This window comes from Pseudophryne corroboree, chromosome 6 (assembly GCF_028390025.1).
Source record: "Pseudophryne corroboree isolate aPseCor3 chromosome 6, aPseCor3.hap2, whole genome shotgun sequence".
NCBI lineage: Eukaryota > Metazoa > Chordata > Amphibia > Anura > Myobatrachidae > Pseudophryne > Pseudophryne corroboree.
In genome coordinates this window covers 274,231,823-274,254,584 of record NC_086449.1, presented here as the reverse complement: position 1 = coordinate 274,254,584, position 22,762 = coordinate 274,231,823, and the positions used below count along the sequence as shown (strand labels likewise).

Sequence of the window (22,762 nt, the reverse complement as noted above, 5' to 3'; positions counted from 1 at the left end):
TTACCAGTTTCACGCAACCGTTTAGACCAGTTTATTTTTGTTACTTTGGGGATTTGAACTGCATAAGTCAAAAAGAATATATTCCAGAACAAAGATACAGCATTAAAACCCCACAATGCAGACTTTCAAAGTAGCTGTGAGAAATTGGTTTTATTAAAAACAGTATGTCGATTCATTTAAACTGAATGACTAGAGACATGGTGTTTAAAAACCAAACTTAATATATAACCAAAAAAAATAAAAATACATTAAACACCACACTATTAAAGGCTTGCAACTAAAAGCTAACCTTTAGAACAATTCACTGTTACTAAAATGTATTTACCAAAAGACTCAACAAATGTGGGAATGTTACAGAACAAAAGGAATTACGCATTGCGATCTAAGCGGACGTCAATTTCTCTGCCATTGATTTTTATTCCATTCATTAATCTGCATGCCTTCTCGGCTGTCTCTGGGGAGTCAAATCTTACAGTTCCACAGCCTTTAGATTTGCCATTTTCCATCTTTATCTCGGCAAACATTACACGACCTGCAGAAAAATTAAACTGTTAGATATGTCAGAAGCAATGACTGTCAAAACAGATTTCTGTGGACTAGGCAATAAATTTAGATGTAAAGACCTACAAGGTAGAATTTTTTTTTACATACACCACCTGAAAAAATGCCGGAGCTTACGATGGTGGGCTATGAAGTTGTAGGATTTAGTAGAAATGGTACAATATCTCTCTAGGGTACAGACAGCTGCACCAGTAGAGCTTGTGCACTAGCCAATTGTGGGCCAATGAGAAATCAATGCAGTGCAGAGGAGGGATTAGGGGCCTATTTATTTATTTTCATAAAATGTAGAATCAGCTTAATGCAAATCTATTACAGACCCAACAGCCTAATGTAGGATATTAAAAGTCTATTATATAAGGCCCTGCAGACCATAAATGGCGACCACAATCTGATTCCTATGTACCAATACCACCCCCAGATGGCAAACAGAGCTTTCTGCCGTTGGAGACAGACAGCAGGAGACGGATCCCTTTTAGACCAGCTTCTGGAAATGGACACTGGGAACTAAGAAACATTCACACAATGCACACATAGCTCATGTCTGCATCTCTACACCTCACAGCTTCAATGATTGCCCCAAGTGATGTATGAGAAAAGATACAACTACAGAAATTCAAGAATCACTGGTCTTAAAATTGAGGAGGGTGAGGGGGGGGGGCATGGGCAGTATAAATAGTCACAAAAGGCTGGCAAAAAAGTGGACATTAGTGCCTGGGCACTGTCCTTACCCCACCAGCGTAATTATTTATGAGCGGGACAGAAGCGCGCCATTACGGTGGCAGGGCTTCTTCCTCACCTCACCAGTACACTGCTCAGCGCCATTTTTTCTCCTCAGGGAGACGCTGGTCCTTCCTTCACTGCTGACAAGTTCAGGGTGCAAAATGGGGGGGGGGGGGGGGGCACAGCAATATGGGTGCTTGTTGTTTATATAAAAAGCGCTACAAGTCTGTCATTTGTATTTATAATTGTCCAGACTGTATTTTTGGCGCTGGTTTTGTGTGCTGAAAAATCCTCTGTGTCCCTCTGTTAGATTACTCCCATAAGCCGGTGTGTCTGTCAGTACTTGGTACATGTGTGTCAACATGTTGGTGGCTGAATGTTTTTTCCCCAAGAGGAAACTATTAGGGACACAAACGTGTGTGGGTGGCCCTGTCGGCACCACCAATAACTGACTGGGTAAAAATGTGCATGATAATGTGTTTCATATCAGCGTAAGGTTGCATAAATCAGTGTCCCAGACACAGACGTAGAAATATCTATGGAGGATGTGATGTTCATAGCTATTTTTCCCTCAGACCCCTCGGGGGTGCAAAAATGTTATTTTGCCCAGTTACTACTCCCTGATACCGACACGGATACCGATTCCTAGGTCGACCAGATTGTTTCCTGATCAGGTCCAATATTGACAAAGCAGTACAATTAAGGACGCATTAACGTCACGGAGAACCCTGCTGTTCCTGACGGAGGGTCTATATATGTATGTGGATTAATATATGTATATACGTATGTATGGGTATGCATATATAGATATATACTGATAGCTGATCTCATGTGTTGAGCGCTCTGTTTGAGAAAGAATCCTCCAGGGGATTCTGTTTGTTATTCGTTCCCGCCGCGGACAGAATAAATTGGGAGTCACTCCCGGCTCTGCATGGGGCCATGTCACAAATCCAGTGGCTCGTATGCAGGAAACTACGTTATATTCTAGCTATGTAACCACGGGCAGGCGCATGGGCGAGTAGTAGTGTTTAAAAATGGCAGGATACCTTGTCATCCGATATAGATACCCTGGAGGGAGATGGGGTACTCCTTCCGTTGGGTCATATCAACAACGCTGCAGCATGCTTAAGTGAGACTGCAGGGGAAATAGGACTTTTTGGTTTCAAAGACCAATTCCATAGCGGTCTCGGCTAGGAGGTCGTTGGGCATTCACCAATGGAATGCTGATGCCGACTCCAAGAAGAAGAAATGGAGCCCCTTCCCTATGAAGGTGAAGCCTCGTTTGGTGATGGCCTAGTTGATTTGATCTCGGCAACGGCCGCAGGTAAGTCAACCTTCTTGCCCTATGTTCACTCACAACGAAGGAAGACGCATCATTATCGGATGCCGGAATTTCGTCCCAATAGATGCACAAGAAGTTAGATTTCCTTTTCTTTACAGGTATAGGAAGGGGAAGAGGGACGAGGTCTGCAGCCTCTTCAAGATCACAGGTGCAGAAATCGTCCTCTGCGTCTGCCAAATCCACCGCATGAGGCTGGGGCTCTCTTGTGGGAGGCCGCACTGGTGGGGGCGCGTCTAAAAACTCTTCAGTCAGTTCTGGATTCATTCGGAAAACTGGCAGTTTTCGATACGTTTCCCCTTAACGATTTTTCAAATCGGACTTACCAGTTCTCCTCCGAACAGGGAGGTAGTATGCGACGCAAAACAAAAATTGTGTCAGAATCAAGTCATTGTCCTGGTTTCCCCGTCACAACAGGGTGAAGCCGTTTAATCAAGCCTTTTTCGTGGTCCCGAGTCCGGACAGAGGCCAATCCTAAACAGAAATACCTTGATTTCTACCAAAAGAGACTCGAATTCAAGATGGAATCTCTCAGGACAGTAATTTCCAGTCTGGTGGAAAGAGGTTTCATTGTTTCGGTAGCCATAAAAGGATGCCTACTTACAGATGTCCATTTTCCTCAGCGTCACTGAGGTTTGCAATTCAGAATTGTCATTACCAGTTTCAGACGTTGCCGGTTTGTCTATCCACGGCTCAGAGGTTTTTTCACCGACATAATGGCGGAAATGATGGTTCTCCTTCAAAAGCATGGAGTCACGATTATCCCATACTTGGACGATCTCCTGATAAAGGCGAGATCCAGGGACCAGTTGGTGCAAAACACTGCACTCTCCCTATCAGTTCTTCAACAACATGGTTGGCTCCTAAACTTGCCAAATGCAGAGTTGATTCCAACAACGCGGCTGTCATTTTTTGGGAAGGATTTTGTACACAGAACTACAGTTTTTCTTCCAGGGAAAAGGGATCTAGAACTTCAGAGCCTGATCAAACATGATCTGAAACCAGCAAAAGTGTAAATTTATCAATGCATTCGGTTGCTGGCAAGATGATTGCCGCCTACGAGGCCATTCAGTTTGGCAGATTTCATGCCAGAGAGTGTTCCAGTGGGACCTGTTGGACAAGTGGTCCAGATCCCACCTACACATGCACCGAAGGATTATCTTGTCTTCCGAGACCAGAATCTCACTCTTGTGGTGGCTACACAGCTCTCACCTCCTAGAGGGGTGCAGGTTCGAGATCCAGGACTGGATCCTGGTAACCACGGATGCAAGCCTCCGCGAGACTGGGGTGCAGTCACACCAGGGGGGGGGGGGGGGTTGAAAAAAGAAAAAAAAATATCTTTCAAGGGATATGGTCAAGTCAAGAAACTTGTCTCCACATAAACGTTCTGGAGTTAAGGGCCATTTACAACGGCCTTCTGCAAGCGGAACATCTTCGCGATCTGCCCGTATTGATCCAGTCGTATGATGTAACAGCAGTAGCGTTACATCATACGACTGGCGGAACAAAAAGCAGAGCGGCGATGGCAGAAGCCACAAATATTCTCCGCGGGGCGGAAAGACATGCAAACGCTCTGTCAGCAATCTTCATTCCAGGGACTTCTGCAGCAGACACGATCTCCATCCAGGAGAGTGGGGCCTCCACCAAGAGGTCTTCGCTGAGGTGACAAGTCGTTGCGGAGTTTCCTCAAGTAGACATGATGGCATCTCGTCTCAACAAGACGCTTCAGAGATATTGTTCCAGGTCGAGAGACCCTCGAACAATAGCAGTGGTTGCACTGGTGACACCATAGGTGTTTCAGTCGGTGTATGGATTCTCTCCATTTCCTTGCATTACAAAAGTTCTAAAAATCATACGAACAAAGATTCGAACAATCCTCATTGTCCCAGACTGGCCATGGAGGGCTTGATATTCAGATCTTCTGGAATTACTCATAGGAGATCCCTGCCTCTTCCTCTGCGCGAGGACCTACTACGGCAGGGGCCGTGCGTGTATCAAGGCTTACCGTGGCTACGTTTGACGTCATGGCTGTTGAGCACAAAATCCTAGCCGTGAGGGTATTCCCAGTGAAGTTGTTATCACACTTATTCAAGCCAGAAAAAGGGTAACGTCTAAACATTAGCACCGTATTTAGAGAAAATAGGTTTCTTGGTGTGAATCCAAGAAGGCTCCTATGGAAGAATTTCAGCTAGGATGTTTTCTCCATTTTCTACAAGCAGGTGTGGATGCGGGCCTAAAATTGGGCTCAATTAAGGTGCAGATTTCAGCCTGATCTGTTTCTTTCAGAAACAATTGGCCTCCCTTCCAGAAGTTCAGACTTTGGTGAAAGGCGTGTTGCACTTCCAACCTCCATTTGTGCCTCCTGTGGCACCGTGAAATCTTAATGTGGTGTTGCAGTTCCTTCCGTCACATTGGTTTGTACCTTTACAGAAGGTGGAGTTGTAGTTCCCCACTTGAAAAGTGGTCATCCTGTTGGCCTTGGCTTCTGCAAGGCAGGTGTCTGAGTTAGCAGCCTTGTCTCACAAGAGACGTTATTTGATCTTCCATGAAGATGGAGCAGAATTGAGGACACGTCAGCAATTTCTGCCGAAGGTGGTTTCATCTTTCCACCTGAACCAACCTATGGTGGTGCCTGGGGCCACTGACGCCTTCGTTGAGTCAAAGTTTTTAGATGGTCAGAGCTTTGAAGATTTGTCGCCAGGCCGGCTCAGATTAGGAAGACAGAGGCTCTGTTTGTCCGGTTTGCTCCCAACAAGATTGGGTGCCCTGCTTCCAAGCAGACTATTGCACGCTGGATCTGTGGTACAATTCAGCATGGTCATTCCGCGGCTGGATTGCAGTTACCGAAATCGGCGAGGGCCCATTCTACTAGAAAGGTGGGCTCGTCCTAGGCGGCTGCCAGAGGGGTCTCGGCATTGCAACTTTGCAGAGCAGCTACTTGGCAAATACTTTTGCTAAGTTTTACAAGTTTGGTACCTTGGCCGATGATAACCTCGAGTTTGGTCATTCGGTACTGCAGAGTCATTCGCACTCTCCCGCCCATTCTAGAGCTTTGGTATAACCCCATGGTTCTGAATGTGACCCCAGCATCCTCTAGGACGTATGAGAAAATAGGATTTTAATACCTACTGGTAAATCCTTTTCTCTTAGTCCGTAGAGGATGCTGGGCGCCCGTCCCAGTGCGTAGTGTATCTGCAGTTGTTACTTGTGGTTACACACATGTTTTACGGTTCTTGTCAGCATGTTGTTGCAATCCTTCATGCCGTTGGCTGTTGAATGCCACGTTCTGCGGCATGCTTGAGGTGTGAGTTGGTAAGATGCTCACCGGGGTTTAACAATAAATCCTTTCCTCAAAATGTCCGTCTCCCTGGGCACAGTTCCTATAACTGGAGTCTGGAGGAGGGGCATAGAGGGAGGAGCCAGTTCACAGTTTCACAGCCTTTGAAAGTCTTAAAATGCCCATGTCTCCTGCGGATCCCGTCTATACCCCATGGTTCTGAATGCGACCCCATCATCCTCTACGGACTAAGTGCAAAGGATTTACCGGTAGGTATTAAAATCCTATTAAAACCACTACAGGTTGAGCATCCCTTATCCAAAATGCTTGGGACCAGAAGTATTTTGGGTATCTGATTTTTCTGTATTTTGGAATAATTGCATACCATAATGAGATATCATGGCGATAGGACCCAAGTCTTAGCACAGAATGCACTTATGTTTCATATATACCTTATACACACACAGCCTGAAGGTCATTTTAGGCAATATTTTTAATAACTGCATTAAACAGTTTGTATACATACACACAATTAATTTAAGTTTCATATACACCTTATACACAGCCTGAAGGTCATTTAATACAGTTATTAAATATATTGTATTAAAGTTTGTGTACATTGAGCCATCAAAAAACAAAAGGTTTCACTATGTCTCGCTCAAAAAAAAAAAAAAAAATCAGTTTTTCAGAATATTTGGAGATGGGATACTCAACCTGTACTACCTTTCACAAATTTAGAACTAGGGTTAAAAATAGACTTTGGACTAAATGTAACCGAATAGATTTAAATGTACAGATTTTGGAAGAAGGCTATAAAAACTATGACATTTCAGAAAAGTAAAGCAGAACAGCATTCAAGCTTGTGGCCTGGGAATACGAACGGCTATTGGAGTGGTTATAAAAAATAAAAAAAATTAAAACGTGAATTAAAGAAGTCTCTTATGAAGTTCATATCCAAGACCAAACATAACTAAAGGCCAGCAGCCGCACACTTCCAATGCAATAAACTACTAATGGATTGGAAGAGGTTACTACAGCTGTAGCTATTCTTAAGGATAGTATGGCTACAGAGCCTTTTAGTTAAAAGTTACCATTTTCAGGCCTATTTACTCTCATTTGATGCTAAAGCTCTCCCACTAGCAACAGTGTTACTCTCGGTCAACACAATCCGCATACATACCGTAAGACATACAAATGTTGAAATGGTTGGACATTTTTTTCAGCCATACTACATGACCGTGCAATATATTATGGGGGTTATTTATCAAAGTTTAGAGAGAAAGTATCAACCAATCAGCTCCTAATTGTCATTTTTCAAACAGCCTGTAAAATGCAAGGCAGATGCAGATTGGCTGGTACGTTGTCACCCTTTTCTCTCTCCTAGCTTTGATAAATACCCCCTTACATATGTTAAACAGCCCTGAACTTCATCAACAAATGAAAAAGTCCCTTTGCAGTTGCCCCTATGTCAAAGATTGTTTTTTTAAAACACTGACACTTCATAATACTTTAACTTACCACACTGCATAAATTTCTCTTTTAGTTTTTGCCAGGTTAAGTCAAATGGAAGCTGAGGAGGATAAAACAAAAGAAGCAGAAATTAGAAACAATATAAAATGTTACATAATATGGATATGATAAAAATATGTAATTCTTACATTTCTAGCAAATATCTGACATCCTTTATTTCCCCGTTCTCTTAAGCCACTTCCCAACTGTGAGGAACCAAACCCTCCAAATCCTCTGTCCATGTCCATTGATCTGTCCAAACCACCTCCAATGCGATCAAAACTGGAGCTCATTCTGTCCATACCAAGGCCCATACTCATACTATTCACAGCACTCATTCCAGTGCCTAGGGAGAGAAAAATAATTTAATTGTCCAAACTTGGTCAATACATTACTTTATTAAATCAAAGCTCACATTAACTTACTCATGCCAGATCCTAAAGGACCAAGTGAAGAAGAACCCATGCCACCAAAACTTCCTACCATGGCACTACCTAGAGTACAAAAGAAAAACCACAATGTTTACATGAGTGATCACTCAAAATGGTAACTAGCAACCTGAATCATTCCACTAATTAGTAGCAGAGTTACAGCCTTATAGACACATTTACACGGTAATGTCAGGTACAGCTGCATTGTACACCAGAGTTTCATAAAGACATCAGTATAATCATCGGTAGAGTGCAGTGAGGTTCATTAATGATCAAAGAGGGTAGGGAATTCCCAAGCACATTAGAAGATATCTTGCAAGTTCAAGCAATTAAACACAAGCCACATTCAAGAATGTGGGAGGATACGCAATGACCTCCTTGGAGAGTTCTTGCTGTGTGTAGAGCATGCCAGTATATAGTTAAGCAATGGAGGTAGGGCAAGACTGAGACAAGGACAGGAAGTCACTTCATTCAATTTATATTATTGAATAAAACAAAGTAAAAAAATAGGATTTTGGTACTTACCAGGTAAATCCTTTTCTTTGAATCCATAGGGGGCACTGGACTACTCTTGGGATATGGACGGCTTCCGTAGGAAACAGCACTGAATATTTAAATTTAGAACACTCCACCCCTCCATATCCCCGAGTACCTCAGTGTTTTTTACTGAGCCGAACAGGAACTATAGAGAGGTTGACAATGGAGTATTATATATAACATAACGGACAACAACGAAGTTGACACATAACGTTACTGACAACTAAACAGTTGACACCATAACCAGCACTTGATAAATTTGAACCAGTCGGTGAGAGTGTGTTACCATAGATCCTCTAAACTTACCACAAACCAGGTAAAACTGCTCTGGGTGGGCGTCCAGTGCCCCCTATGGATTCAAAGAAAAGGATTTACCTGGTAAGTACCAAAATTCTATTTTCTTTTTCATCCACTAGGGGTCACTGGAGTACTCTTGGGACGTACCAAAGCTTCCCCCGTGGGCGGGAGAGCTGTTTGGCACCTGTAACACTAGGCGCCAAAGCTAGATGCTGATGCCGCAAACGTATTAAACTTGTAAAAGCGCACAAACGTGTGCACTGAAGACCATGTAGCCGCACGGCAAAGCTGCGTCGTAGAAGCTCCCCGACCAGCTGCCCATGAAGTTCCCACAGAACGTGTGGAATGAGCGGTTACTGATGTAGGCGGCTGTAACCTAGCATGAAGGTAAGCCTGACGTATGGTCAGTTTTATCCATCTGGATAAGGTATGTTTAGACGCTGGCCAACCCATCTTGGCAGCATCATAGAGAACAAACAACGTATCCGTCTTACGAACTGAAGACGTTCGGGATACATAAACGCGTAATGCGCGTACCACATCCAGAGTTCCAGAATGTGCTGTCAACACAGGAACTACTATTGGTTGATTAATGTGAAAAGATGACACTACCTTTGGTAAGAACGCGGGATTCGTCCAAAGTTCCGCTCGGTCATCATGAAACACCAAATACGGTGGCTTGCATGACAAGGCACCCAAATCTGAAACACGCCTTGCCGAAGCTAAGGCTAGAAGAAAAATTGTTTTCCAAGTGAGAAACTTTATATCCACTTGCTGTAAGGGTTCAAAATATGAAGACTGTAAGAAATCTAAAACCAGATTCAAGTCCCATGGCGCTGTAGGTGGAATGAATGGAGGCTGAACTCTGAGGACACCTTGGAAAAAAGTGTGTATAGAAGGCAATAGAGCCAATCGTCTTTGAAAGTAAATTGACAAAGCAGATACCTGCACCTTTAGTGTAGATAAACGCAGTCCTCCATCTAAACCCGTCTGTAGAAATAACAAAAGGCGGGATAACTTGAAAGATGATGTCGGAAACTTCCGAGCTTCACACCAACCTATATAGGTACGCCATATTCTGTAATAATGAGCTGCCGTAACCGGCTTCCTAGCTCGTAACATGGTTGGTATAACCGATTCTGGGATGCCCTCTCTTCTTAAGAGGGCGGTCTCAACAGCCACCCCGTCAAACGCAGCCGCGCTAAAATCGGGGTAAAGGAACGGACCCTGTTGTAACAGGTTTGGACGTAGTGGGAGTGGCCAAGGATAGTCTGCGAGTAGTCCTCGGAGATCCGAGAACCAAGCTCTCCGAGGCCAATGAGGCGCCACTAGTATGACTGTGACAGACTCTTTTGATCCGTTTTAGCACCAGAGGGAGCAATGGAAACGGTGGAAACAGATACACAAGGCTGTACGGCCATGCAACGGTGAGAGCATCCACCGCCTTTGGATCTCTTGTTCTGGACACATACTGGAGCGTTTGGTGACTGTGGCGAGACGTCATCAGGTCCACCTGAGGATAACCCCATCGCTGAACCAACATGTGAAACACTTCTGGATTTAATGCCCATTCTCCTGGATGAAAATCCCGACGACTGAGATAATCCGCTTCCCAGTTGTCCACTCCCGGAATGAACACGGCCGACAATATCACCTGGTGATATTCCGCCCAATTGAGGATTCGAGCTACTTCCCGCATTGCCATGCGGCTTCTCGTTCCTCCTTGTTTGTTGATGTATGCGACCGCCGTCGCATTGTCTGACTGCACTTGGACAGTCTGAGCGCGAAGCATGTGCACTGCTTGTCGTAGCGCATTGTAAATTGCGCGGAGTTCCAGGACATTTATAGACAGCAATCTTTCGTGATCCGCCCAGAGACCCTGAAGCTGACAATTTTGAACTACCGCTCCCCAACCTCTGAGACTGGCGTCGGTCGTTAGAATTATCCAATTCCAGCCTCCGAACAGTCTCCCTGCGGTTAAATTGTGTTCCTTGAGCCACCAGAGCAGAGACACTCATGCCCTTGGCGACAACCTCACCCTGTGGTGAATCTGCAGATGCGAGCCCGACCACTGGGCGAGCACATTCAGTTGAAATGGACGCGAGTGAAATCTTCCGAACTGAAGCGCTTCGAAAGCTGCCACCATTGTGCCTAAGAGGCGAATGCACAAGTGTACAGACACTGTGCGTGGCTTGAGCACTAATTGTACTAGATGGCGTAGAATCTGTACTTTCTGTTGTGGTAGGTAAATTCTTTGATTGACCGTATCGAGAATCATACCTAGGAATTGAAGGCGTTGAGACGGAATTAGATGTGATTTCTTGAAGTTGACAATCCAACCATGGTGAACCAGTACATTGTACGTTAGCAGCGCATGTTGGAGAAGCATCTGTTGAGACGGAGCTTTGATGAGCAGATCGTCTAAATACGGAACTATTGTCACTCCCAGGGATCTGAGATGAGCTATCATCACAGACATCACTTTGGTGAATACCCGAGGCGCTGACGACAGGCCAAACGGTAGAGCCTGAAACTGGTAATGGTTCTGGCGTATTGCAAACCGCAAGAACCTCTGATGAGGCTGCCAAATCGGAATGTGTAAGTACGCATCCTTGAGATCTAGCGCAATCATAAATTCCTTTGGCTCTAAACCCGCAATCACGGAACGCAGAGACTCCATCTTGAATCTGTAGTAAGTTACGTACTGATTGAGACCCTTTAAGTTCAATATTGGTCTGACCGAGCCATCCGGCTTCGGTACCACAAACAGACTGGAATAATAACCCTGACCCTGTTGATGTACAGGGACCGGAATCAAAACTGTTGAATCCAGTAGGGACTGAATGGCAATATGCAGAACCGCCCTCTTGTCGTCCGACAGAGGCAATACTGTCTTGAAAAACCGCAGAGGCGGAAGACAGTCGAACTCTATTTTGTAACCTTTTAACACTAAATTGCGAATCCACCCATCTGCGGATGTGTGGAACCACGCCAAATGGAACGTCTGAAGGCGTGCTCCCACAATCGGAGAACCGAGATGGGCTGGTAGCCCGTCATGCCACTGGTTTGTCGGTAACCTTAGCGTCCTGGCGACTTGTGTTGGTTTGTTGGAAACCACGTCCACGGCCACGTCTAGCAGGCGTGGCTGTTCCTCTGCCACGTCCTCGAAAGGACTGAAGTCTAAAAGATTTGAACGAAGGTCCAGCGTACCTTCTTCTTGATACCGGTGGAGGCAATGGTAAGAAAACAGACTTACCTCCCGTAGCCTCAGCAATCCATGCGTCCAATTCAGGACCAAACAACTTCTTGCCATCGTAAGGCAACGCCTCTATACCTCGTTTGACCTCTGCCTCCGCTTCTTGGTAAGCTTCGATACTGACGAATCAACTATTGGTGGATTCTCCCATTTACATGTTACCGAGTCTGGAAACGGGTAACTAGATTTAAATCTGCAAGGTATATTTATCTGGATTCTGTCGTGTTTCTACTAACATCTGATTAAGAGATTCGGAGACAGGAAAACTTATTGGAGTTCTTTGTCGTTTAGTAAATACGACCTGATCATTTGTGAGAGGCTCCTCAGTTTCTGTAAACCTCAGACTGACGCACCGCTCTGATGAGATTATCAATGCCGGAGCTGTTAAAATCCTCACTATCTGACTCCACTTCGCCCTCCTCACCCTCATCTTGTTCCGTGAGGTCTGGCATGGAATCGTCAGAATGCAACATAGCAGAAACTGGTAAATCATAAGACATGAAATTTATCCCGTCTTCCCAAAATGGATTTGGACCTTTCGCAAGGCTGAGACGCCTCCGGTAGTTCTGGCGGTCTCACCCTAGACTCAGATCTTGCCGTTTCCCGCTCTTGTCGAGCGGTGGCCAATTCTGATTGCAACCCAGCCAGTACATTGGCTAGCATTTCCCAAGGAGGGGTCGGGGAGGAAATTAGATGTAAAACTGGAGCAGAAATTGTATTCTGAACCGAATCCACAAAACATACTTTACATGTGGTAGATCCATCCGGTAACACACTGCTACAGACTTTGCAATTATGCTTTTTAGTTTTTGCTGGTGCCTTACTCATTATAGCGACAGACAATACAATACACAAAAAACCGGACACTTGCACGACTCAGTAAAATAGTAGTAAGGTGTCTCAATATATATATCTGGCCAAGTGCAGTACACGTGGCCAGTACTATGAAATGTGATCCCAAATTCCCACTAACACCCCTGCGCCTCTGGTGGAGTAGAGATGTAGTACTGGAACGTTCTGGAATCACAGCAGGAAGACACAGGAAGCATGGTTAAAATGGCTACCATGCTCTCACATATAATCACAGTGCAGTTTCTATATATAACTGATATTATAAACAGCCTGTGTAAAAAATCCCTGTCAGCATAAAACAGCTTTATATATAAATATCTGGATCATACTGCTGATGCTGCTGCTTAATTATTAGCCCCTGTAATGACCCCCCGCCCCTGTCTGCTCCGTTGCGGATGCAGTGCGGCCCGGGCAGCGGGTAGTGTGGGGCCACCAGCGGGAACCTGGAAGCGGGACTGGGAGCGCGCTGTGAAGCGCTATGAGTAGCGGGGCAGAGCAGCGGTGGCTCGGAGGAGCGGCGGCCTGAGCAGCGGTGGGGCTCCGAAAAGCGGCAGCCGGAGCAGCGGTGGGGCTTGGAGACGCGGCGGCCGGAGCAGCGGGCGGGCTCTGAGAAGCAGCGGCCAGAGCAGCGGCGGCAGGCGGCCGTCAGTAGAGGGATCCCTTTTAATCACTGTACCCACACCTCGGGGCGGCAGCGGGAGCTGACCGCCCCGCTCACATACCTGCACTCCTGCTTGTGATGAGGCTCCGACGGGGCTTCTGCACAAGCGCCGGCCAGCCTGCACAGATCTGTGTGTGTGGCTGTGAGGGTGCTCATTCAGTGAGGACCGACACGCCCCTGCTGCTATCAGCAGCTTGCACAATCCCTGACCCTGCCTTTTGGAAGGGGGAAAGGGAAGTATATAAAATAGAAAAATATTCCAAAAAAATAAATAAAATTCAAAGTAATTGTGGACTCAGCCACAGAGCTGTTACTACTTCGAGCACAGAAAACACACTGAGGTACTCGGGGATATGGAGGGGTGGAGTATTCTAAATTTAAATATTCAGTGCTGTTTCCTACGGAAGCCGTCCATATCCCAAGAGTACTCCAGTGACCCCTAGTGGATGAAAAAGAAAGCATAAATGCTGTCATCGTAAATATTCAGTGAATTGATATAACCATGAAGGAGATTAAACCAGGAGTTGTTTCTCTGTGCATTGCCTCTTTAATGGATTAGGAGTTGATTACCTTCTAAGACTGAGAATGGTAGTTAGTTTTCTCTTGTCCTATAGGATTGTTATGGGTGGCGTTTGTAAAGTCTTGCCTGATGCTAGCTAGATTAAGTACCACTCTGATCTGGTTCACCATCCCTATTTCTGTGTTGTGTGCAAGTTTACTGCATTGGTTCAGCTCATGTAAATGAAGACCACAAGCAAAAAGAATGTGGAATACTACCAGGGAGATCTGCTTACAATAGTCTTTTTAAGTCACGACACCGTGCCTGTAGTCACAGCATATTAAAAAAGTTTTGTTTTTTTAAACACTTAACTTAAATCATCGTTTAAGCCAGCCAACCCTGGTACCAATATACAGCATTAGCTAGCTTTTACTGCAATTTACCTAGTCAGAGGCCTCAACTTCCTCATTATAAAGTATAATTACAATATAGAGTAGATCTGTGTTCAGAAAAGTTACTGTATCAACTTACCAATTCCTCCAAACGAATCTCCAAAGCCACGGCTCAAGCCAATATCACTGCGAGTAAAGTCTCTGTCCATGCTGCTCCCCATTCCTCCTCTGTACATGTCTAAATGGAAGGACAGTCTGCATTAGAGGAAAAGGTGTGTGAGCACACAGCTACTAGTCCATATCTCTTGCCAGCTTACCTCCCATGCTGCTTGCCATGCTTCCCATGCCTGCCATGCTGCTTGACATGCCTCCACTCATGCCAGAGCCTATACTGCCTCTGAAGTCATCCACACCACCCATTCCTATGTAAAGGGAAACATTTAGCAACGGAAAGAGGGGGGAAAAATAAAAAAATAAAAACACAGAAAGATGTGGGGTCTATGTATGAAGCTACAACTGGAAGTATAAATGTAATAGCTTTTCATTAACAAGCGTTTACTTTGCATTCCCAAACAAAAACAAACGCTACTTCTACACAATGCACAGCAACTACAAGGCACTGTTTAGCTTGCACACATAATGGATAATTTTAACCAAGCATCACACACTGTATCTCACAATATAGCAGCACAGTGTGATCATCTGAGTCACATTACAGCTTTATACATAAACCCCAACATACCTGTCATTCGGCTCACTCCACTAAATCCTGACATGTTACTTATGCCATCCATGCCACCAAATCCACTTGCTGCCAAGTAAGACAAAAACATTATTCTACTTTCATTTCCAACCACAGAAAACCTCAAACACAGTTCTGTTACAAAATGCTCTTACCTCCCATTCTACCTATTCCACCAAAGCCAGGACCATCCATACCTGAGACGGAAAACAGGGTTTATTAACAACTATTCCATTTTCACTTGTAAAATTAACTTTAAGGATCATGGTGCATAATTGTTAGGTCAATACTTACCTGATGGACCCATGTTGCCCATTCCTATGTGTGTTGCACTGATAGGCTGTCCTCCTGGTCCAAGCCCCATTCCAATACCGCCCAGACCACCTAGAATTATAAGAGACCCATACAGCCATAATTAAAAAGGATACTTAAACCCATCAATAACCCTCCAATCATGAAGAATCACTCAGATAGCAAATTATCACATTTTGCAAGATTTACCAAATCACTAATATAAAGGGCTGCTCACCAGCAGCAAATTAAGCCAGAGTCTGGCGCTTTACGTCGACACATGGCCTTGGCGGCACATACAGCAATCAGGCAATTTCCAGATTCTAATCCAACTTGCAAATCAGCGGACAAAAGACAAATTCTCAGATCAGCAAAATACATGTTAAAAATCACACTCAATTAAAAAAAATTTGATTTGGAACAGGCAAGGTGAGGATTTCCAATGTTAGATTTTGCAGATTTTTTAAGTCAATCATCCGCATAAGAAGATTGTTGGTGTATGGCAGGCATTCCCAACCTCAGTCCTCAAATCACTGTGACAGTGCAGGTTTTAGGGATATCCATGCTTAAGCACAGGTGACTAAATTAGTACCCCGGTTATTTTGATTGGTGAAGCCTGGATATCACCCAAACCTGAACTGTGTGCGCGCCTTCAGGACTGACATTAGGAATGCCTACTATGCGCTAGATTATTCAGTCTTGTATGAAAAGTATAGACATACAGACACACAGGGATCAGGGATACTGATGCTTGCCATCATTATGTTCCACCTGAACAAAGCATGTTCAGAGAAGAACTCAGCAAGTCGTAACAGCTAATTATCTTGTAGCCAAGGGCAAATGACGTATTACAATTTATGCTTCCTACACATGAGCGTATGTCAGAGCAAGAACAAAAAATTAAAAAATTAAGGAATTGTTAGCCTAGATAGAGACGCATTTATTCAGTACAGCTACATATTACTTTCAATTTGATACAGGTTGTCTCTCCCTTAACCAAAATCCTACATTTCTGGAGCACCAATTGAGAGCCTGATAGTGGCACCCTTGCTTTCCATATGGTCTAATGTACAAACATTGTATAAAATTACCTTCAGGCTAGGTGTATAAGGCGTACACGAAACAAATGAGTTGTGTTTAGACTTGGGTACCATCCCGAAGAGCTCATTATGGCAAGTAAATATTCCAAAATACAAGATACTTCTGGTCTCAAGCATTTCAGATATGGAAGACTCATCCTGTAATTAATTCTACCAAGTCACGCTAAGCCCAACTATTGATGGATAAAGTCATCATTAATCTCTGCAGGTGTTTCTGACCAGCCACCCTCAGCAGTATGAGCACCCCTAATTATGTGAACACTTTGTATTCTCAAAATTGAATTTTTCAACCAATCCAGATTATACATTACAGCACAGATATCCCATATATAATGACTAACTTCACCAAAGAAAGCCCACAGAAGAATCATTAGACTACCTCCTAAATCACAGCAATAGCAAACTTGTAAGCCTTTAGTCTTCCCAACTGGTAAAAAATAGGATTTTGGTACTTACCAGGTAAATCCTTTTCTTTGAATCCATAGGGGGCACTGGAGTACTCTTGGGATATGGACGGCTTTAGCAAGAACAGGGCACTGAATATTTAAATTTAGAACACTCCACCCCTCCATATCCCAGAGTACCTCAGTGTTTTTTACTGAGCCGAACAGGAGCTAGAGAGAGGTTGACAATGGAGTATTACATATAACATAACGGACAACAATGAAGTTGACACAGAACGTTACTGACAACTAAACAGTTGACACCATAACCAGTACTTGATAATTTGAACCAGTCGGTGAGAGTGTGTTACCATAAGATCCCCTGAACTTACCAGAAACCAGGTAAAACTGCTCTGGGTGGGCGTCCAGTGCCCCCTATGGATTCAAAGAAAAGGATTTACCTGGTAAGTACCAAAATCCTATTTTCTTTTTCATCCGCTAGGGGTCACTGGAGTACTCTTGGGACGTACCAAAGCTTCCCCCGTGGGCGGGAGAGCCGTTTGGCACCTGTAACACGATGCTGCCAAAGCTAGATGCTGATGCCACAAACGTATCAAACTTGTAAAAGTGCACAAACGTGTGCACTGATGATCATGTAGCCGCACGGCAAAGCTGCGTCGTGGAAGCTCCACGACCAGCGGCCCATGAAGTTCCCACAGAACGTGTGGAATGAGCTGTTACTGATGTAGGCAGGTGTAACCTAGCATGAAGGTAAGCCTGACGTATAGTCAGTTTTATCCATCTGGATAAGGTCTGCGTAGACGCTGGCCAACCCATCTTGGCAGCATCATAGAGAACAAACAACGTATCCGTCTTACGAACTGTAGACGTTCGGGATACATAAACGCGTAATGAGCGTACCACATCCAGAGTTCCAGAATGTCCTGTTAACACAGGAACTACTATTGGTTGATTAATGTGAAAAGATGACACTACCTTTGGTAAGAACGCGGGATTCGTCCGAAGTTCCGCTCTGTCATGATGAAACACCAAATACGGTGGCTTGCATGACAAGGCACCCAAATCTGAAACACGCCTTGCCGAAGCTAAGGCTAGAAGAAAAATTGTTTTCCAAGTGAGAACTTTATATCCACTTGCTGTCAGGGTTCAAAATATGAAGACTGCAAGAAATCTAAAACCAGATTCAAGTCCCATGGAGCCGTAGGTGGAATGAATGGAGGCTGTACGCTGAGGACACCTTGTAGAAAATAGGATTTTGGTACTTACCAGGTAAATCCTTTTCTTTGAATCCATAGGGGGCACTGGAGTACTCTTGGGATATGGGCGGCGTAGCAGAACAAAGGCACTGAATATTTAAATTTAGAACTCTCCACCCCTCCATATCCCTAGAGTACCTCAGTGTACGAACCCAGTGTTTTTACTGAGCGAACTACTTTAGAGAGGTTGACAATGGAGAATTCCTATAACATAACGGACAACAACAAAGCTGACCCATAACGTTAGTGTCAACTAAACAGTTGACAGCATAACCGATAGACCTTTATCGTTTGAACCAATCGGTTAAAATGTGTTACCATAAGCTCCTTTGAGCTTAATACAAACCAGGTAAAACGTGTTACCCTAAGCTCCTCTGAGCTTAAAACAACCCAGGTAAAACTGCTCTGGGTGGGCGTCCAGTGCCCCCTATGGATTCAAAGAAAAGGATTTACCTGGTAAGTACCAAAATCCTATTTTCTTTTTCATCCACTAGGGGTCACTGGAGTACTCTTGGGACGTACCAAAGCTTCCCCCGTGGGCGGGAGAGCTGTTTGGCACCTGTAACACGAGGCTGCCAAAGCTAGATGCTGATGCCACAAACGTATCAAACTTGTAAAAGTGCACAAACGTGTGCACTGATGATCATGTAGCCGCACGGCAAAGCTGCGTCGTGGAAGCTCCACGACCAGCGGCCCATGAAGTTCCCACAGAACGTGTGGAATGAGCTGTTACTGATGTAGGCGGCTGTAACCTAGCATGAAGGTAAGCCTGACGTATAGTCCGTTTTATCCATCTGGATAAGGTCTGCGTAGACGCTGGCCAACCCATCTTGGCAGCATCATAGAGAACAAACAACGTATCCGTCTTACGAACTGTAGACGTTCGGGATACATAAACGCGTAATGAGCGTACCACATCCAGAGTTCCAGAATGTCCTGTTAACACAGGAACTACTATTGGTTGATTAATGTGAAAAGATGACACTACCTTTGGTAAGAAAGCGGGATTCGTCCGAAGTTCCGCTCTGTCATGATGAAACACCAAATACGGTGGCTTGCATGACAAGGCACCCAAATCTGAAACACGCCTTGCCGAAGCTAAGGCTAGAAGAAAAATTGTTTTCCAAGTGAGAACTTTATATCCACTTGCTGTCAGGGTTCAAAATATGAAGACTGCAAGAAATCTAAAACCAGATTCAAGTCCCATGGAGCCGTAGGTGGAATGAATGGAGGCTGTACGCTGAGGACACCTTGTAGAAAATAGGATTTTGGTACTTACCAGGTAAATCCTTTTCTTTGAATCCATAGGGGGCACTGGAGTACTCTTGGGATATGGGCGGCGTAGCAGAACAAAGGCACTGAATATTTAAATTTAGAACTCTCCACCCCTCCATATCCCTAGAGTACCTCAGTGTACGAACCCAGTGTTTTTACTGAGCGAACTACTATAGAGAGGTTGACAATGGAGAATTCCTATAACATAACGGACAACAACAAAGCTGACCCATAACGTTAGTGTCAACTAAACAGTTGACAGCATAACCGATAGACCTTTATCGTTTGAACCAATCGGTTAAAATGTGTTACCATAAGCTCCTTTGAGCTTAATACAAACCAGGTAAAACGTGTTACCCTAAGCTCCTCTGAGCTTAAAACAACCCAGGTAAAACTGCTCTGGGTGGGCGTCCAGTGCCCCCTATGGATTCAAAGAAAAGGATTTACCTGGTAAGTACCAAAATCCTATTTTCTTTTTCATCCACTAGGGGTCACTGGAGTACTCTTGGGACGTACCAAAGCTTCCCTCGTGGGCGGGAGAGCTGTTTGACACTTGTAACAGTAGGCAGCCAAAGCTAGATGCTGATGCCGCAACCATTCATAACGTGTAAACGTGCACAAACGTGGTGCACTGAAGGCTATGTAGCCGCGTCGTAGACGCTCCACGACCCGCTGGGTCTGACATTCCCACAGAACCTGTGGGATGAGCTATTACTGACGTAGGCGATTGTAACTTAGCCTTAAAGTAAGCCTGACTTGTAGTCATTATTATCCCACTGGATAATGTCTGCTGAGAAACTGGCTAACCCCAGTTGGCAGCATTATAGAGAACAAACAACGTATCCGTATCACGTACTGTAGACGTTCGGAACATATATAAACGCGTAATGCGTGTACTACATTCAGAATTCTAGAATGTGCTGTCAACACAGGAACCACTATTGGTTTATTGATGTGAAGAATAAGAAAGCGGAATTCGTCCGAAGATCTGCTTTGTCATGAGAAAACTCAAATACGGTGGCTTGGAATACAAGGCACCCAAATATGAAAACAAAACCCTTGCCGAAGCTAAGGCTAGAAGAAAAATGTTTTCCCAAGTGAGAAACTTAATCCCCATTTATTGTAAGGGTTCAAAATATGAAAACTGTAAGAAATCTGAACCCAACCTCAAGTCACCTGGCGCTGTAGGTGGGATAAATGGAGGCTGCACTTTGATGACACCTTGTAGAAAGGTGTGTACAGACGCAATAGAGTCAAACGTCTTTGAAAATAAGTTGACCACACAGATACCTGCACCCTCAGTGCAGATAAACGCAGTTTTCCATCCCACCCCGTTTAACAGAATACGGGTAACTTGAAGGATGATGTCGGAAACTTCCGAGCTTTACCACCTATGTAAGCACACCAAATTTTGTAATAATGAGCTGCCTTAAGCGGCTTACTAGCTCGTAACATGGTTGGTATAATACTGTAATGCCCTATTTCTTTTCTTAAGAGGGCGGTCTGAACCCTCACCCCGTCAACCGCAGCTGCGGTACATAGGTAATAGGTACATAGGTAACTATGGGTAAAAGAACGTTCCCTGTTGTAACAGGCTGGACGTATTATGAGCGGGCCAAGATCGTGTGCAAGTATTCCTTGGAGATTCGAGAAGCAAGCTCTCCGAAACCCATGAGATATCACTAGTATGACTGTGACGAACTGTCTTATGATCCGTTTTGGCAACGGAGAGAGCAGCGGAAAATGGTGGAGCCAGATACACGATGCTGAATGACCACACGAATGTGAGAGACGCCACCGCCACTGCCCTTGTGATCTGTTGTTTTGTACACATACTGAGCTTTTGTAATTGTGGCGAGATGCCATCATGTATACCTGAGGGTAACCCCCTTCTGTGGACTCACATATGAAACACCTCTGGATTTAATGTCCAGTTTTCAGGATCTAAATCCTGACGGGTGAGATCATCTGTCTAACAGATGTCCACTCACGGAATGAACCCCGTTGACATCACATAATGGTGTTCTGGGCAATTGAGGATTCGAGTTACCTGCCGCATTGCCATGCGGCTTCTTGGTTCTCCCTGGTTGTTGTGTATGCAACTCCCGTTGCGTTGTCTGACTGTTGGTCAGACTGAAAGCGAAGCATGTAGTGCATTGTAAAATGCACGGAGTTCCAGGACATTTATCGACAGCAATCTGTCGTGATCCGTTTCAGAACCTCTGTCGCTGATCTTTTTTAACTACAACTCCTGAACCTCTGAGACTCTCGTCCAGATTATATACACCCTCGCCCCTCTGTGGGAAACGCGAGTGAAGGCCGGCGAACTAAATCGCTTTGAAACACATCATTATTCTTAACAGGCGAATACAGCAATGTACCGCTAGTGTGCGTGTTTTGCACTAATTACTAGATGTACATTTGTTCTTGCTGGTGTAGTAGGTAAATGTCTTCGATTTACCGTATTTATAATCTTACCTAGGAATTGACGTCGTTTAGACGGAATTAGATGCGATTTTTGAACTTGATCTGCCACCGCAGTATACATTAGTAGCGCAAGTTAAAGGAACTTTGTTGAGAGAGTTCTTATGAGCAGATCGTCTAAGTATGGAACGATTGTCACTGGCAGGTCTCTGAGATGAGCCATCACCAACATCACTTTGGTAAATACCCGAGGCGTTGACAAGAAGCCAAATGGTAGACCTGAAATGGTTAATGGTTGTGGCGTTTTGCAAACGCTAGAACCTGTGATGACCAAACCGGAATGGGTAAATACGCATTGTGAAGATCAAGTGAAATTATGCAATTTTGTGGCTCCAATATGCAAATACTAACCGCAGAAAATCCATTTTCAAACTGCCTTAAGTGACTTGCTGATTGAGACTGCGACGGAGCTGTCTGGTTTTGTTACCCCAAACAGAGGGGAATAAGTAACCCTGACTGTTGGTGTACTACTGCCTGGTTATAAAGACAGCTGAAAACTAGCTGAGACTAAATGGCAACCTGCCAAACCGTTCGACAGAGGCAGTCTTATCCTTTAATCTGTAAATAGCCGAGACATCCATGAGTTGATGTCTGGAAACCCCGCAAATGTAACGTGTAAAGACGCGCTTCCACATTGGAAAATGGAGATGGCCTAAGAGGTCATCAAGCCACTGGCTTGCTGACTGTAGCGTCCTGTCGTTACAAGGCGTGACTGTTTTGTACCACCGCCTTGAAAAAACTGAAGTCTAAAGGGATTAAACGCCGGCACAAGTATTTTGATACTGGATGCGGTAATGGCTGAATATCAAATTTAGGACCAAACAAGCTCTGGCCTTGTCGCGCTTAAACTAGCGACTATGAAAAGTGAGAATCGAAGTA

General features: G+C 44.6%; 1 protein-coding gene across 2 annotated transcripts in view; it reads right to left on the bottom strand.

Annotated features, from left to right (window-relative positions):
• Positions 1 to 22,762, bottom strand: part of MYEF2 (myelin expression factor 2) — a 58,031-nt gene continuing 35,269 nt past the window's right edge. Inside the window, exons 7-15 of one of the 2 annotated variants that reach the window (XM_063926057.1) lie at positions 15,368 to 15,457; positions 15,229 to 15,270; positions 15,074 to 15,142; positions 14,649 to 14,753; positions 14,471 to 14,569; positions 7,832 to 7,900; positions 7,556 to 7,752; positions 7,416 to 7,467; positions 1 to 532 (exon numbers count right to left, since the gene is read on the bottom strand). In XM_063926057.1, coding sequence (XP_063782127.1) covers positions 369 to 532; positions 7,416 to 7,467; positions 7,556 to 7,752; positions 7,832 to 7,900; positions 14,471 to 14,569; positions 14,649 to 14,753; positions 15,074 to 15,142; positions 15,229 to 15,270; positions 15,368 to 15,457 — 887 coding nt within the window. In that variant the 3' untranslated portion in view covers positions 1 to 368. The remainder of the gene's footprint in view (positions 533 to 7,415; positions 7,468 to 7,555; positions 7,753 to 7,831; positions 7,901 to 14,470; positions 14,570 to 14,648; positions 14,754 to 15,073; positions 15,143 to 15,228; positions 15,271 to 15,367; positions 15,458 to 22,762) is intronic. The other variant, XM_063926058.1, reaches the window with a different exon arrangement.